The sequence below is a fragment of the Sinohyriopsis cumingii genome, chromosome 7 (assembly GCF_028554795.1).
Source record: "Sinohyriopsis cumingii isolate HCF-2022 chromosome 7, ASM2855479v2, whole genome shotgun sequence".
NCBI classification, from domain to species: Eukaryota; Metazoa; Mollusca; class Bivalvia; order Unionida; family Unionidae; genus Sinohyriopsis; species Sinohyriopsis cumingii.
In genome coordinates, this window is record NC_142967.1 from 15129742 (window position 1) to 15148172 (window position 18431).

The 18431-nt window shown below is 37.0% G+C and overlaps 1 protein-coding gene across 1 annotated transcript in view; it reads right to left on the reverse strand.

Moving 5' to 3' along the window:
• LOC149794767 (mini-chromosome maintenance complex-binding protein-like) overlaps positions 1-18431 on the reverse strand; it is a 119286-nt gene that overhangs the window by 58756 nt on the left and 42099 nt on the right. Inside the window, exons 6-7 of the mRNA XM_089964403.1 lie at positions 8151-8224; positions 1368-1471 (exon numbers count right to left, since the gene is read on the reverse strand). Coding sequence (XP_089820529.1) covers positions 1368-1471; positions 8151-8224 — 178 coding nt within the window. The remainder of the gene's footprint in view (positions 1-1367; positions 1472-8150; positions 8225-18431) is intronic.

An 18431-nucleotide genomic window follows, 5' to 3' on the forward strand; every position in this document is an offset into this window, starting at 1 on the left:
TTTTACTTCTTGATGATACTTAGTTCAAGACCACAGAGTCATAATACAGATGAGCTGAGATTACATTTTGCCCGTTTCTATTAATCTTATGGACAAAAGTGGACTTTCTTTTCTGACTTTTTTCTAATATATATCAACTATGCGCAGAACAGTTTTGACGCTGTGTGTTACCACTGCCTTAACCACATAAAAGCATTGATGTTTGAATGCTGACACAATGGGTGTTCTACTATCTGAGTATTCATACTACATCGTTTAACTTTGAACCTTACCTTTTGATTAGTAATGTGATACAAATAATCCATCATCATGAACTAGCATTTGATAGGAAAATCCAACCCTCAAAATCAGAATTTCACATTGGACACTCAGTAAATCCTTAAGCTTAAAGCCAAATGCTGACCCTCAGTAAACCCTTAAAGCAAAATGCTGACACTCAGTAGACCCTTAAAGCAAAATGCTGACCCTCTGGTGAAACTTCTAATTGTACACTGATTTGTATCAAAGATTCTATTATTTGTCATTTTCGTTTCAAAACCTTAACCTTTTGACCGAAAAAATGAACAGCAGTCTTTATCACCTCAGATGCAAGCTATTGCCAATGTTTGGTCAAATCAGATGATTTATAATATCATGTGGAAACCATTTTTCGTCTGAGGCATTCTGATCTTCACCTTTGAATTTTTTACCTTAAAATCAATAGTCATTCTCATGTGAAATGCAAGACTTTGCAAAGTTTGTTTAAATACATGGTATACAAGCCATGTCATTGTGTAGAAACATTTTCCTTCTTTTAGTCATTGTGACCTTGATCTTTTACATTTTAAATCTCAGATCAACAAGTTTCTTCCTTTCCAAGTGACTTACACAGTTTGGTAATGATAGATGATAAAGAAACAAAACAGGGAACTGACAGATGTACATCACTACATAATATACTCCAAATTATTGCAGGTGTATAAAAATGCCTAATTAATAATACTGTATAATTTCAATGATCACTTTACCATTTTAAAATTTACCAAGCAAAGTTGTGGTAAACAGACATCAGTTTTTTATTATGTTAACCCACAAACTACATCAAATTTTAATGAATAAGATTTGCACAAAACTCTGGTTTAATGTGACTACAAACAAAACGGTCTCATGGAAATGAGCTAAATAAAGATTGTTTCAAATGATAATAGATGTATTAATTAAACCATGTCATTTACCTTAAATCATCTCATGGAAATGAGCAAAAGACAGGTCCACTGACAACACAATGATGAATTTACCACAACATATACTTTGAAACATGTCTCATGTAAATAAGCTAAAGAAAGGTCCACTTATAACACACCAATAAATTCAGCCATGTCATTTACCTTGAAACTGTCTCATGGAAATGAGCTAAAGATGGGTCCACTGATAACACACCGATGAATTCCACCATGTCATTTACCTTGAAACTGTCAATCCCATCATACAACTGCAAAAAGAATAAGAACATGAATGTAAATTACTAGCTCAAAACTGGGAACAATGGTCCCTAGTTTGTTGTTTTTATATGATTCCCTTTCCTTGCTGAAACATATTTTTTTAATTCAACGACTTCTGGGATAGCGTGATACTTGACCTTCCAACCCTAAATGGGCCTCGGTAAACAGTCAAGTAAGACCAATTTTCAGTAAGGTATAAAGGTGTAGTGCAATAGTCTTTTTATTTGGAAAACATACCTTTGAAAAGATTAGAATTGTGGTCTGATGTGGAAAAGACAAAAATCATGTTCAACTGAAAAATTTGTAAAGTATGCTTCGACCATTACTAACACCAGTTAAGTTTCCCAAACTGCACTTCCAGCCCCATGGAGGTCAATGACTTCTTGCTAGATTTCTCAAATTCAAGTAGACTGTTTTGTTTTATCTTTAATTCACATGGCAACAGAAACTATACAGTACAAAATGTATGCAAATTACTGAAAAAATAAAATCTTTACTTGACAAACTTAATCAAAAGCAATCTCTTACTCGGATACTGTCTCTCTTGTCCACGTTGCATCTGTCTTCTTACAAATTCCGCCTCACACGACAGAGATAATATCTGAATTTGATTTGATACAGCCATTCATACAGTGTGATTTTTTCCCCCACATAAAATTGAAATGAAGTGGGGATTTTAGAGCTGGTCAAAGTAGGGAAAATAGGTAGCCTGGCAAATTTTCTTTTGAGAAAAGTTGGAAAAACTAGGGCCACTGGAATGACTGCCTCTGAGAAATCCTTTTGCCTGCCATGAGCAATACTCAACTAACACAACATTATGTCCAATAAATGGAATTGATACTTTTCCTTATACAACATGTCCAATAAATGTAAATGATGCTTTTCCTCACACAACATTATATCCAATAAATGTAATTGATCTTTCCCATAAAAGTCTAAGTGTTCCCTTCGCCTTCAACGTGTTATCTGTTGGATATTTCCAGACATTGCAAAAGCTTGATCATTCAAGTAGTTTACATGAATATGTGTAAATTAGAACCTGTAAAGGGCCTTGTAAAGTTAGTCTAGTTCCCTGACAAACTCCCCCAATCCCAAAATCTGGATCCAGAACAAATGCAGACAAGCCAATACCTATATTTTACTGGCTTGATCATATTTTTATTTCCTTTGCTACTGTTCCATGAAGCTTTTACTTTAAAGTTGTTTTTTTTCTCAGTAAAATTATAAAGATTGGCAGAGCTGGATACCATTATCAGTCTATTATAAAGATTGGCAGAGCTGGATACCATTATCAGTCTATTGTAAAGATTGGCAGAACTGGATACCATTATCAGTCTATTGTAAAGAATGGCAGAGCTGGATACCATTATCAGTCTATTGTAAAGATTGGCAAGACTGGATACCATTATCAGTCTATTGTAAAGATTGGCAGAGTTGGATACCATTATCAGTCTATTGTAAAGATTGGCAGAGCTGGATACCATTATCAGTCTATTGTAAAGATTGGCAGAGCTGGATACCGTTATCAGTCTATTGTAAAGATTAGCAGAACTGGATACCATTATCAGTCTATTATAAAGATTGGCAGAGCTGGATACCATTATCAGTCTATTGTAAAGATTGGCAGAGCTGGATACCATTATCAGTCTATTATAAAGATTGGCTGAACTTGATACCATTATCAGTCTATTGTAAAGATTGGCAGAGCTGGATACCATTATCAGTCTACTGTAAAGATTGGCAGAGCTGGATACCATTATCAAGTCTATTGTAAAGACTGGCAGTGCTGGATACCATTATCAGTCTATTGTAAAGATTGGCAGAGCTGGATACCATTATCAGTCTATTGTAAAGATTGGCAGGTTTAGATAGCCTCATCTATCTGTAATTTTATCTCCAAAGAAACTGCTGAGTGGAAATATACATTATTTTTTCAGATGGCAACTATATAAAATGATTAACATCTTTACTCCCTCCACTAACTTTTCATAAAAGATAGGTGTAAGATACAGTGCAAGATGCTGCAAAGGTTAAATATACAAAACTTTCAAATACAATTACTTTTCATTTACAAATACACAGTGACACTTTTAGAATATTTCACAACCTGTATGTATGTATCTATGTATGTATGTATGCATGTCAAGTACACTTGAATGTATAAATATATGCATTGCTGCAGATGCATATAAAAAAATGGCTATTTTTACAAAATCACTATTCTGGCTTTCATTATGTTTCAAATTACCAGTTGAATACCTTACTAATGCAACCTCAGATGATGGTACAGATCCAGAAAGCATGCACACATGAAGACATGTACTGCAAATTTTGTCAGCAGCAACATTTCTGTCAGTTGAACTTAAAGATGCACCACTCATTAAAATATATTGTCTTTTATACCACATTATGATATATATCTCGTAATAAAGTAGGAAAAGAAAACACTATATACTGCAGTTTTTCATTTTTAACAACTTGTAAAAGATCCGTCATCTTCAGGATTCAGTAATACAGCCATATATAAAAATTTGCCCCTCATGCCTCTCTGCCCTAACAGCCCCCCCTCCCCATTGTCAAGATCACAAAAATACCAACTTAAAACTGTTATTTTGTATTAATTCCACATATTTTTTGTTGTATTTAGCAAAGAATATTTGTATGAATGTAATTTTGTTTTCTAACAGGATCACATTCCAATTTTATGTGTGATTTCAAGCATGTTTTTTTGTAGCAAAGTACTTGTACTTGGTATGCATCTGCATGCAAATACTTGTACTTGGTATGCACTTATATGCAAAATACTTGTAATAGGTATTCAAAATATTTGTACTTGGTATGTACTTGTATGCAAAATACTTGTAATTGGTATTCAAAATTTACTGGTATGCAAAATACTTGTACTGGTATGCTTTTCTTTGTTTTGTTGTAGTTGTAGGGTTTAACGCCATTTTTTAGCACACGATAGGCTATACATGACAGTCAGTATTAATGGTGGATGAAGAAACCGGGAAAACCACGGAAAGAACCACTGACCCATGAGAAGCTACTGGCAAGCTTTCTCACATACCCACATTGGCCGAATCGGAGACTCGAACCCACGCAGACAGAGGTGAGATGGCAATGATCCGTAACGGAGAGCGCTTTAGATCACTCAGCCACTCTGGGCCCCCTTGTACTGGTATGCAAAATACTTGTACTTGGTATGCATTTGTATGCAAAATACTTGTCCTGAGTATTCAAAATGTACTGGTATGCGAAATACTTGAACTGGTATGTGAAATACTTGTACTGGTATGCAAAATACTTGTACTAATATGCAAAATACTTGCACTTGGTATGCACTTGCATGCAAAGTATTTGTATTAGGTATGAAAATTGTATTGTAGGCGAAATACTTGTAATGGTATGCACTTGGTATGCAAAATACTTGTACTTGGTATGCAAAATACTTGTACTTGGTATTCACTTGCATGCAAAATACTTGTACTTGGTATGCAAAATACTTGTACTTGGTATCCACTTGTATGCAAAATACTTGTACTTGGTATCCACTTGGTATGCAAAATATTTGTACTTGGTATGCAAAATACTTGTACTTGGTATCCACTTGTATGCAAAATACTTGTACTTGGTATGCAAAATACTTGTACTTGGTATCCACTTGTATGCAAAATACTTGTACTTGGTATCCACTTGGTATGCAAAATACTTGTACTTGGTATGCAAAATACTTGTACTTGGTATCCACTTGTATGCAAAATACTTGTACTTGGTATGCAATATACTTGTACTTGGTATGCAAAATACTTGTACTTGGTATGCAAAATACTTGTACTTGGTATCCACTTGTATGCAAAATACTTGTACTTGGTATGCAAAATACTTGTACTTGGTATGCAATATACTTGTACTTGGTATGCAAAATACTTGTACTTGGTATCCACTTGTATGCAAAATACTTGTACTTGGTATCCACTTGTATGCAAAATACTTGTACTTGGTATGCAAAATACTTGTACTTGGTATCCACTTGTATGCAAAATACTTGTACTTGGTATCCACTTGTATGCAAAATACTTGTAGTTATATCCTTTAGTTTGAAAACCTGCCACTTTGTCAGAAATGTGTACCTAATGTAACACTAGCACACTCCTCTGAAATCTTTATACAATTTTAGTTTTACATAACTAGAATATTCAATTTTAAATAAGACATTTTGTTTTCTCATGGGACAAGTCGTCTATGTTACAAACACACACCCTTAAAACTAACAGATCTTGAAATGCTCACAATCATGTCATCAACTGATGAAAGTCCTGTCACTCTTTTGACAGCTCAAGCTTTTTCTTCAATTCAAGTCTAGAAAGGTAAGGGTTAGTTATTAATTATGTTTGATGATAAATGAATATTAAAATGAAATGAAACAAACTACAAAAACCTATTTTCTGTGGTATTCTTCTGCAAGAATCCTATCAGTATTAATTCTGTTGTCTTGATGCCAAACAGCTGCATAATTTTTCTGAGTATGTGAAATATTTTTTCTTCATTTGGAGCTTTTATTCATATGACTTTAAATTTGGACAATTGATATTAGAAACAAAACTCATCATTTTTGGTGCATCAAATGTGTAATCATTGTTCTCCAGCAGTTTTGTCAACTAAACCCTGATATCTCTGGACCTGATTATGATGATTTTTTTTGACACCCTTGATGTAATCGAGATAACCAGGTACACTTAAATGCTGTTTATTTAATTACTTTGATTTAGTTTGATTTTTTTTATTTGTGTTGTAGCACTACTTTTTAAAAACTTGTGTGCACATGCAATAACATGGTTGATTTATAACATATCAAGTTAAATGGGAGCAATCTTGTCACATAATGCATATATAAAGATCCAACAGAATGGCATTCTTGAAGCAATCTCATTACATACTGCATACAGAAAGATCCAATAGAATGGCATTCTTGAAGCAATCTCATTACATACTGCATACTTAAAAGATCCAATAGAATGGCATTCTTGAAGTTACCTCATTACATACTGCATACAGAAAGATCCAATAGAATGGCATTCTTGAAGCAATCTCATTACATACTGCATACTTAAAAGATCCAATAGAATGGCATTCTTGAAGCTACCTCATTACATACTGCATACAGAAAGATCCAATAGAATGGCATTCTTGAAGCAATCTCATTACATACTGCATACAGAAAGATCCAATAGAATGGCATTCTTGAAGCAATCTCATTACATACTGCATACTTAAAAGATCCAATAGAATGGCATTCTTGAAGCTACCTCATTACATACTGCATACAGAAAGATCCAATAGAATGGCATTCTTGAAGCAATCTTGTTACACAGTCCATAAAGAAAGATCCAATGGAATGTTGTTGTTTTTGTTGTTGTTGTGGGGTTTAACACCATTTTTCAGCACACGATAGGCTATGTATGGCGGCCAGTATTAATGGTGGAGGAGGAACCCGGGAAAAACCCGGGAAGAACCACCGACCCACGAGAAGCTACTGGCAAGCTTTCTCACATACCCAAATTGGCCGAATCCTAGACTCGAACCCACGCAGACAGAGGTGAGATGGCAGTGATCCATAACGGAGAGCACTTTAGACCACTCGAGGCCCCCCAACAGAATGTACTTTTTTGTTGGTAAACTTCAGGCATCCACCATAAAATATGTTTGCTTCTATAGTACAAGAAAATAAGAACATGTGTGCTGCCATGGTACAAGACAATAAGAACATGTCTGCTGCCATGGTACATAGCTGCCAACCCTCCAGGCTCACAATTGGTGAAATTAGGTATACATTTTTATTTTTATTTTGACATAAATTTGTGATGCGATCTTCGAGTCCGGGAATACTTGTTGGAACAAATGTTTAGCATGGTCTCCAGCTGATAAAGGTAGATTGTGTTCAACAAGAAAACTCACAAACAATGCTTCAGCATTGGTAGCTTGCAGGTCTTTGTCTATGGCTTAAAATATTCCAGAGCTGAAATCTGCTGCGAGTTCTAAATTTTCCCAACTTCTATGTGCTATGTAACCCACTTAACATACAGACTTGTCATTTGAATTGAAACCCATTTAACATACAGACTTGTCATTTGTATTGTAACCCATTTAACATACAGACATGTCATTTGTATTGAAACCCATTTAACATACAGACATGTCATTTGTATTGTAACCACATTTAACATACAGACTTGTCATTTGTATTGTAACCCATTTAACACACAGACTTGTCATTTTTATTGTAACCAATTTAACATACAGACATGTCATTTGTATTGTAACCCATTTAACATACAGACTTGTCATTTTCATTTGTAACCCATTTAACTTACACACTTGTCACTTGTATTGTAACCCATTCAACATATAGACTTGCCATTTGTATTGTAACCACATTTAACATACAGACTTGTCATTTGTTTTGAAGCTCATTTATCATACAGACTTGTCATTTGTATTGTAACCCATTTAACATACAGACTTGTCATTTGTATTGTAACCCATTATTACAACCACATTCAAGAACCTTGTAACACCACCACTGCCATGGCCTCATGTTTTAGAAAAGGGTGTAAAGATAGAAAAATGCTAAATATTGTGCAGGTTACTATAATGGCAATGACTTACCTTTACCAGACAGGCTATTCCCGTTTCTCCAGGCAGAGGAAAATTTAAATCTGGTGTTGAATTTGACACACGTCCTGAAATTAGTTATTACAGTACACAAGTGGATGAGTGTTGTTTTTAAAATATTGATGCACTATGAAAAGTATATCTTCTACTTATTACAGACCCTGTAATGGGTAATTATTGTCAGTGAAATGAAAATGGAAAAAAGAATGAAAGAAAACAGAATACTGAGCAAATAATCATGGCATGTTGTATGAATGCAATATGAAAACACACTTAAAAGCAAAATGTAACATGATGAATCATTATGACAATGATATGAAAATGTGAACACAGTTCATATGTTGATTTGAAAGTCTTTCTACCTGTATTTTGTGCTGCTTCAAAATTTCCCAGTTCAAATTCCTTTTTGCATGACAATCCAACATATGCAGATTTGCCGACCCTAACAAGACCTTTTCAGTAAAGCAGTCGACTTTCCAATTAAGTTAGACCAGTTCTCAGTAGGTGTAATAAAATATGTGCTACTATTGTGAAGCACGAAAACATGCATCTGAAGTCCAGATGTGTGATTCAAGACTGATGCAGCAATGATAAACATTGTGCTCAAGTAAACAAGTTTCTAACTTGCACTTCAATCACCTCCAGTACAGTTTCACAAACTGCAGTTCTGAACCTTTCAGAGCTCAATGGCTTCTTGCTATCTCTTAACACAATTTAATGTTCAAGTCAACACGTGATGTCCTCTAAATTCAATTGTTGCCCTTCCTGCTTCTCCCCTCAAGAATCTGAATATTCCATTTAATTCTTATCTACTACTAAAACCTTTTAAAGGCTGTTCCTTTAAACATACATGGGACCCAGGGAATGCACTTTTAAAGTGGGGTACTCACCCATAGATGCAATATGAACTCTAAGAAATCAAAGTACCCTGGCATATATTTTTTAAAAACCGTCTTCCCTGGGTACTATGTATGTTTAAATGGAACACCCCTAAGAAGTTTATTATCCCCAATTTTTTATAAAAAAAATTCAAGTAACTTTTTTCTTCAAGAATACTTACCTAATCATAATACCTTATAACTACATTACCTCACAAATCCAGCCCTCCCAGATAATACTGTTAGCTAAAAGAAGCTAAAAATTATCTGCCCATCTAGGTGGCAGCTGGGCAGAGTGATCTCCTCTTAGCATAAGGCTCAGCATCAAATGCAGTGAATATCTCAGTTACTAATTCCATTTGTGTTAAGAAGCATGCTCTTAAATGGAGAGACCTTGCAACAGCCAGAATCTATTTGATGGAGTTCTTAACGGCAAAGGAAAGCAAAATCCGTACAACTTTTCCCTCTTCTTATGCTGACAAAGACCTACATTTAAAATATTCTACACTTTGTCCTCACACACAGTTAGGTACTTGCTTGGGTAGCCTAAGTGACTTCACAGTAAGTTAATTATTTTTTATGTGAGTGCACATCTCTAGTGCTGATAGAAAATTCTTAATATTTGTGTAATTCCACTATGAAAGGTACATACAGGTGAGTTTTCTATACCAATACATCCTTAGCACCTGGGTGTCAAGTTTCAGTGATTTTACCTGCACAGACCTTCATTCAGTCTTCATACAGGTAGTATTGTAATTATATTTTAATTGGATGCTTTGTGTTCTATTGTCTACCTTCATTAAATTCCAGGTAAAACATTAAAAACACAGCTCTGCACAGACATTGTGTTAAAAAAATCAGTTGTAGTTTTAAGCTTTCTAATTTCATGGTGTTTGTTTTTTGTAATCATATCATTATATATGGTTTTCTAAAATGTTTTCGGTGTTGTAAATCGCTTAGAGATTCTAAAGATTAGGCACTTTACGAAGTCTTCATTATTATTATTAAGTAAAGGACAACATGTCCTTAATGTTGGAATTTCTGATGGATAAGGGATATACATCAACAAATTGTGCTCCAGCAAGAACAGTGTTGTCTGGGAGGGCTGGATTTCCAAGGTAGTAGTAGTTCTTCTAAAGTGGGTAATCTACTTAAAGGAATAACCAGCAGGTCAATCATGCAAACATTTTGCACCACAAAATACATGCAATATAATGCGTCTTAGCTACAGCTGTACAGTTACTCTGGTTTCATGACCAACTCCACTGAATCTAATACAAAACCTGGATCCAAACTGAACTAGACAAGACATTATCTGGATTTTATCGCACACAATCAAACTTTCATAATTTTTGCCTTTATTCCATATTTTATGGTTCATTTCCATAAGGCTTACAATCTTAAGGGTGGTATATGGGTTTTAATATTGACAGTGAATTTTTCATTAAATTATAAATGCCATGAAATGCTGCAAACATGTATTTTTTAACACAAACTCGCTGGTTCTATGTGATTATGGCTGTATAAAGCATGTACCTGCTGGGGGGGGGTGGGGGCATTCATGAGGTGACCTGAAAAAATATGTTACATCATACAATATTTAGACAGAGTTACAAGATTAGATTGAAAAACATGGCTACTACAATTGTCTCCTCTTGAATGCCCCCTCCAGCAGCAGATACCAGCTTTTATGGCCAGAATCCCTTTGCAACGAAGAGTTTGTATTCAAAAGTTCCCTGCTAGGATGGTAAAACCCGTCAAACACAGCCAGAAACAAACATATTTGAGGCACTTAATCCATACAACCACCTACGTCTTCCAATTAAAAACTGTTTCATCAGATGTCAGGTTTTGTCATTGTGAAAATTCCTGGCTATTACTATCAAAATGACAAAAAGCTAACAGCTTAGAAGTTCACAGTTTTTCTGCTCAAGTCAGCATGACCTCAATTCACAATAAAGTAAAATAATGGCATGTTCCATAATGACTTCCCTCTCTTCCCTCTGTTGGATTACAAGATGTCTAGGAAAGGGTACTAAAATCGGCTGATGATGTGACAAGCTCACAGCCTCTGTAAACACTCAGCACTTTCTGAAATGTGCTAATTATGCACTGAACTTAACCATAATAGCTAAGATACCGTTGCTAATGACAGAATAAATTAAGTGCAGAAAGTCATCAGACATTATCTGTTTTTATGGAAAAGTGAAAGCTATTCGACTCAATAGGAGAAGATTAGTTAAAATGGGTGTACAACACAAATTTGGGGGGGGGGGGCATCATTGCCCTGCACTGTAGCAACAAAACAAAATGAAAGAAATATGTCAGCAAATAAATAAAAAACAATTTCAAAAACATACTTTTGTACTTCAGAAAAGTAATGCTAATAGAAAGATTAAGTAGCATGTAACTTTAAATATTATCATGTTCATGTTAATTTTCCCCCCAGAATGAAGTCAGTTTTGTTTTACTTCAATATAAATAACCCCAAGGTATACCAATGCCTCCATTAATTTGACATTAGGAATCACAAAAGCCACTGCTGAATTTATTTATCTCTGTCTTTCTTTCCGGATCTGTACTGTGCATTGAAAGCATATTAATAAAGTACAGACAAACGAACAAGTCTATCCCTCATGAGATTAACCTGGCAACGATAAAGGAGATACCACCTATATGTGTCAAAATAGTTGCACGTCAGCCATATTTTCTCAGGTTTTCTCTGATATAACTGAAAAATGTTTAGATACTGAGTGACAATTACCAGCTGCAAAAGCAGTACTTTGACTTAATTTAGTACACAACACAGGCTTCTCTTTCTGTATGCAAAATGAAAATATCAGGCCAATGTTTTATAATTGCCAAAGGATGTTCATGTGTAATTCATATACATTTTTGCATGAATTGAAACAAATTTTTCCTAGTAAAATACGTTTCTTTGAAAATACTTACCCAATCATAATACCTTTGGAAAACTACCACTACCTTGCAAATCCAGCACTGCCAGATAATACTTTTTCTAAAGAGCTAAACGTTGCTTGCCGACCTATTTGGCACTTGGGCAGAGTGATCTCCCCATACATATAAGACTTTGCAGCACAGTGTAAGAATATCCCAGTTCTTACTGGAGCAGAAGGCACACTCCCTATGGATGTAAATGCAAAAAGGCTGGTTAGTTGTATGTGTATTATGATTGGGTAAGTAGGTTTGAAGAAACATATTTTACATGGAAAAAATGGTTTGTTCTTCGATTCTGTTACCAATCTTAGGTAATGAGAGAGCTTCTAGGTAACTTGATTGGAGGAGACTCCATCTGTTGGGGCGCGGCTACAAAAGGGAAAAAATACTTCCCATGCAAATCCAGCGGAAGTCATGAAGCTTCATCTTTGAAAGCTGTCAACTGATCTGGAAGGGAGATCTGTTGAGCAGTGGATATAATTCCTACCAAATCAAACTGACCTTTCTGGGATGACAAATCTTGGAGATAAAAGCTAGAAAATGTGGACTCCGATCTCCAGCCCACAGCCTAACATGCCAATTAGCAAACAGTTCTGGTTCGATGCATCCTCTTGAGCCAAAGTGCATAAAAGTTCATTGAGCTGGGGTTATTTCCTTAATGCTGAGTCAATAACTTCTTTACTCCAGGACATGATATTCAGATCTGATTGATACTCCTGTCCTTATATGAGAAGTAAATAGACGCACGATTTCCCTTGATGTAACGGCTCTGTTCATATTAACAAATCACCTGAAAGCCTGGACTGGGTCTCGTAGGTGGCTTTTAGTTGATGTGTCCAGATGTGACAGAGGGTTCATGACAATAGTTTAGCTATCCCATGGAAGAGGGATGTCATGGTAAGACTGACCCATCTTGTCAGAACTTGCATGTAAATTGGGTCTGCTGATAGGCCATGTATTTCAAGAATTCTGACTGCAGTTGCAAATGCTTTTAGGAAGCAGGTCTTGTATGAAAAGGAGCACCAGAGATGCCACTGAAAATGGTTCAGAATGTGTCTTATTCAGCCAGGTTAATGCCCCAAAAAGGTTCTGCTTTGGGCCTAGGGTTGATATTTCCGGACGTTTATACACAAAGTTGGAAAGAAGGTCGGATAAGTCCTGGGTTTGTCCAATATCCTCGGTGTCAGTGTTTGTGCAGTGTTAACCTTGGACCATACTTGGCATTAACTTGCTCTCTTTTTAAGAGTCAGAGGAGAAAGACAGCTATCTACAGAATCGATGCCTGGAGAGGTAAGATATGTTTGTTCGTGCACCAGTGGGTGAAACTATGCCACTGACTTTGTATGCTTTTGGAGTGGAGGGTCGTTGTGCCTAAGCGATTCTCTCCATGACTGATTGTGAAAATGTTTAATTCTGAGGGCCAGTTTGAAATGATCTGGACATGCAGGTTTGGGGCTCAAGACAAGGATTAAATAACTGCCATCGCAGACCTGCCAACCCTGACGAGTCCGTCTCAGTAAGGCAGTTGAGTTTTTTCAGTAAGATTGACCAGTTTTCAGTAAGGTGTAGCAAAATATCAATAACTGCTATTGTAAAGCTGGAAAACATAATTAAAAGTTTGACACATCGATGATAAACATTACGTTCAACTGAAAAAGTTTGTAAAGTACACATAGTCTTTATTTACCACCAGCACAGTTGCAGACTCTAGTTCCAAACAATATGCTGCTCAATGGCTTGTTCCTATCCTAACTTGACGTAATTCTTGGAAATTCTTTTCCATTTCACTTGACGACGGCAATTATATCTCCCACCACAAGACATAATCAAATTGGCATGTGGTGTTCAATAAACGTAATGGTGTCCTTTCCAGCTTTTATTCACAAGAATCTGAATACTCCTTTTTATTCTTCTGTGTTGATTATTAACACTTTTCTAGAAGCTTATTTTCCCTTTCGTCTTAAACATTCATCACTTTCTGAACGTCATTAAATTAAATAATCAACAGTTAGATAATGCAGATGCTTCACATGAACAAATATGTACACTTTAAAGCACCTGGGGTGCTGCTGTAAAGTTAGTCTGATTCCCTGACTAATTTCACTAATTCTAAGATGAAACCTGGATCAAAAAAAAACACGGAAGAACCAATTATCCAGATTTTTTGGCAATGATCACTTTTCGGTAGTTTTTGCTAGCATGCCACAAGTCCGTATTTTAAGGATAATTTTCATAAGAATTACAGCAAAATCTAAGAGTTGGCAGGTCTGCCATTGTGGTTATATGAGTAGATGAAGGAAAACCAGAATTCTGTGGGGTTTCCAATGCAAGACTGTTGAGGTAGTGAATCAACAACTCCTCCCAACAAAGTGCTGCAATGAGGATGAGGCTAAAGGCTCATTCCCTTGCTTTCTGTATCACTTGGAATCAGAGGTGTTGGGGGGTTGGTGCACAAGTTTGGGTTTGTCCAAACCAACAATAGGGTGTCCACTGCCAAAGCTGTTGGGTTCAGGTTGGGAGAGACAAACAATGGGATTCTTGCATTACCAACTACCGCAAACTGGCCAACCAATGGTCAGTCCCATCAGGTACAGATCTGAGTGAGAACCAAGGAATGGAGAGACCATTCCTTCTGTACAAATTGACTGTTTCATGACGAAGGGTCAGTCAGTGCATTGAAGAGTCCCTGGATATGGTGAACCTGTATGTTCTGTTGATGACAAAAAGTCCCACACCATGGCACAAAGGTCTGGGATCTGAGGTCCTCCTTGTTGTTGAAGATAAATCATCATTATAGGATTGAGTTTCTCCTTGTTTTTTTTAGGTTAGTTCCAAACAACCAAAAGGTCTGAGGACTGGGGTCCTCTTTGTTGAGATAAATCACCATTGTAGTATTGAGTTCTTCCTTGTTGTTTGAGACAAGTCCCACACCATGACACAAAGGTCTGTATATTGGGGTCCTTGTTGCTGGAGATAAATCACTATTGTAGGATTGAGAACATCATTGTTGTTGAGATAAATCACCACTGTAGAGTTGTCAGACATAATGAGAATTCCCTTGCCATCTAAATATTCTTGCCCCCAATGGCTGTCCTCTCCAGAATAACTGATATGATGATGTCGTTCTTGGGGAAGCATGTACTGCTGGCATCCCAAAATGATGGTAGTAAACTGACTCCTGTTTTTCGTACTTGTATCAGTACAGAGCGGGTGGATATGTAGATGCCAAGATAGGTTATTCCCAATTATGCCAATGGTGCCTCACTTGGGTGCAGATTTTGAGAGGATGGTCCATCGGGCAAACATGAGGACTCCATTTGTGCAGAAAAAATAGTAGCAATGTAAAAGGCAACCTAGGACCAAGATGTCCGCTGCCACATGGAGCAATCCCATATGGATACAATTCCTAGAAAGTAATGTTCTACCATGGTACTTTTCAATGCCCAATCCAGAGGGAGACAAAATATGGTGCCATTGTATTTAAATCCATACCTAGGTGGACAAATCGCTGAGATGCTACAGATTGGTAACAAGGGCTGTCATGACTGGTAAGAGCTAACACACTGATGCTGCTGCAGGATGTTGTCCAGGTAACTTGATATTGCTGCCATAGAAATGGTCCAGACATGTGCCATGACTCAATTCATCAGATGAGGGAAAACCCTGGGGCCAATGCTGAGCCTCAGCTGGGGTGCTCTGAATTGATAGACAATGTTGTAGGTGGATCACAGGAATGTCCTGGGAGGCTTATGAACAGAGACATGAAGAGGTTTGTGTTCTATCAGTTGCCCTTTGGTCCACTTGTTGATTCCCCGTACTATTCCTGTATCGACACTGTGGTTGTGAAAGGGAGGGAAATGTGTCTCCTTGATGGCTTGTTAGTGTACTTCATCCATTGGGATGTTAAACAGAAGGTAGAAGATAAATGTCATGCTCTTAGCTTGAGACGGACTCATGCCACACGATATTCTGAGTGGGAGACGATATGCTATGTCCCATGGTTGGAAGATGACCCGAGAGAAGGAAAGTCCTACAGTGAAGTCACGGTAACACTAGTGCTCACTAACTGGGCAGTGTCAGCAAAGGCCATTCAATCCATACGTATGAAGTGTGGCTGTGTCATTACCAACATGGCAAGATCGCTGTCAATGCTGGGGTTCTGAATTAAAAGCTGAATTACAAGCTGGTGGGAGTGCAAATGTTAAAGCTGCCAACGAGCTTATGATGAAGGTGGGCCAGAAGTACAGACTGTGAACGTAACTCAAGTCAGAACCTTTCGTTTGTTGTAAGATCAACAGATGCTGAAGAGCTGATGCATATTGTTGATGGAGTCAGAGTTCACGGGCAGTAAAACATAACCAATGGACTTTCGGAAGGCAGAATCTTCACATGCTCTCCTGTAGGGTAGAATAGATGACAGTACTGGTAGAACAAGCAACACCATCTTGGTTGTGTGGATCGAGGCTACAGTCCCGTGTAATGCATGAGGACTTACCTGGTGAAAAGCAATAAGGTATGTTGCTCATCAGACTCACAGAATGTCCTGAATTAGAAACCGTGACTTCAAGACAGTCATTGAGTAAAGAGGCTCTTCTAGTGACAGTGTGTGGAGAATATGCAAAGAGACATTTGTTGAGGCATGAGGATCTACTCGTGGTATCATGCTCAATGAGTATCACAAGGTGGTATGCGTGAGATTCGTCCATGCATGTCTGCAAAAGTTGGGTTTGACATACTGGAAGCCCGGGCTGTCATTGATTGAGACCGTAATATTGATGTTTGGCCCTTCGTGATCCCTAGTATATGGCCTAATGGAAATGAGCCATCAGCATGAGGAGGATATCGTTAGAATCATCAGGTGGGATGGGTTATGGTATATTTGATCTATGTAACTTGTATGTATGTCTGCTCAACGAGAGGGAACTTGGTCGTCTGTTAGCTCTGTCCCATTCTGTTGGAGGAATCAAGTCGGACCCTGATCAGGTAAGGTAGGGTGATTTCTAAAACAAATGAGTCCTGTTGTGGTAACTTGGGTGCTGGAGCTCTTTCCATGCATGTCAATGTCTGGCACTTCATGGCTAAAGAGTAAGCTGAAGTATCTCCCTTATTCCCTTTAAGATTCACACTGAGGACAAAATAGCATGCAGACTGGTGACGTCTTCGTTCTGAGCTGTATGCTGTTTGCGCTTTGCCCATAGCTCTAATCTGTAGACAAAGTAGTGCAAAACGTACAAAGCTGTAGCCCTGCATCTGTCTAGAACACAATGTCCATGCAGAGCTAAATTGTTAAAAGAAATTGATACGTCTAATAAAGCAAGGAAGTATATAGGTAAAGTCTAATGACAATACCACCTGTTTATAAACCTGTCTATCTACACGTGTGATGCTTGAATACCACGTGGGCACATAGCTATAACAAATGATGGTTACCTAGAAAAAGTGAAAGTCTCAAGGGCGGCCTGTACAGATAGAATCACTGAAGCATAGTGTTTCAAGGTTAAAAACACTGTGGTGAAAAAACTCACAATTATATACAAGGATGAAATTATACATATATAAGTTCTTCCGAGCTTAAAGACATGCACACATGGAAATTATCTTGCCTTAACCTAACTTGTGAATTCGATTAGACTTTGTGTGCTACATGACCAAGTGCTTGATAAATATGTGTAGGAGGTGGCTGAATAAATCATATATTGAGTGCTGACTTGTACTTGTCTGACCAGAATGGAAGAAATACAGAAATGTACCCGAGTGTCTACATTACACACAAAAGACCTTCAAGAAAAAGGGAACTGAGGCACCACTATAGAGACGTACACAGTAGCAGGGCTCTAAATTAGCGGTAGTCTGCTAGCCTGAGGCTAGCAGATTTCCTGTCGGACTAGTAACTTTCATAATGTTAATAGTCCGATGGGCTAGTAAGTTTCGGTTATCAATAGTCAGCGTTTGTTTATGCCATTCCCTAAAAATGACTTGATGTTCTGTAGAATCAATGCAGTGGCCACTGTAAACACAGTCATAAAATATTAGCATGAGAAGATGAAGTCAATTTCTGCCTCAGAAAGGTGCATATCTATAACAAGAATCCATCCGATTTTGTGCATGTCACTTTACAGCGCAAATTATGGTCCCATCATTAACAACGGAAGTTTGGTAATTGATCCTAATTAATCTGATAATGAATTAAATGAAAAAATGACATATCACACTTTATTCACTTGACCACAGTAACAAACTACAAAGCAGTAAACCACACAAAAGAACATGGCAAAAACTATTCAAAGAAATTAGTTTGCACGTTTTTTTAAAAGTTTTTTTTGTTTGCTCGCTACCCAAACGCTCCAACAGTCACAAACAGGAAACTATATATTTTACATTTCCATCAAAATAATTATAAGAATAAGATCAATTTATTATGATTACGTTATTGACACAT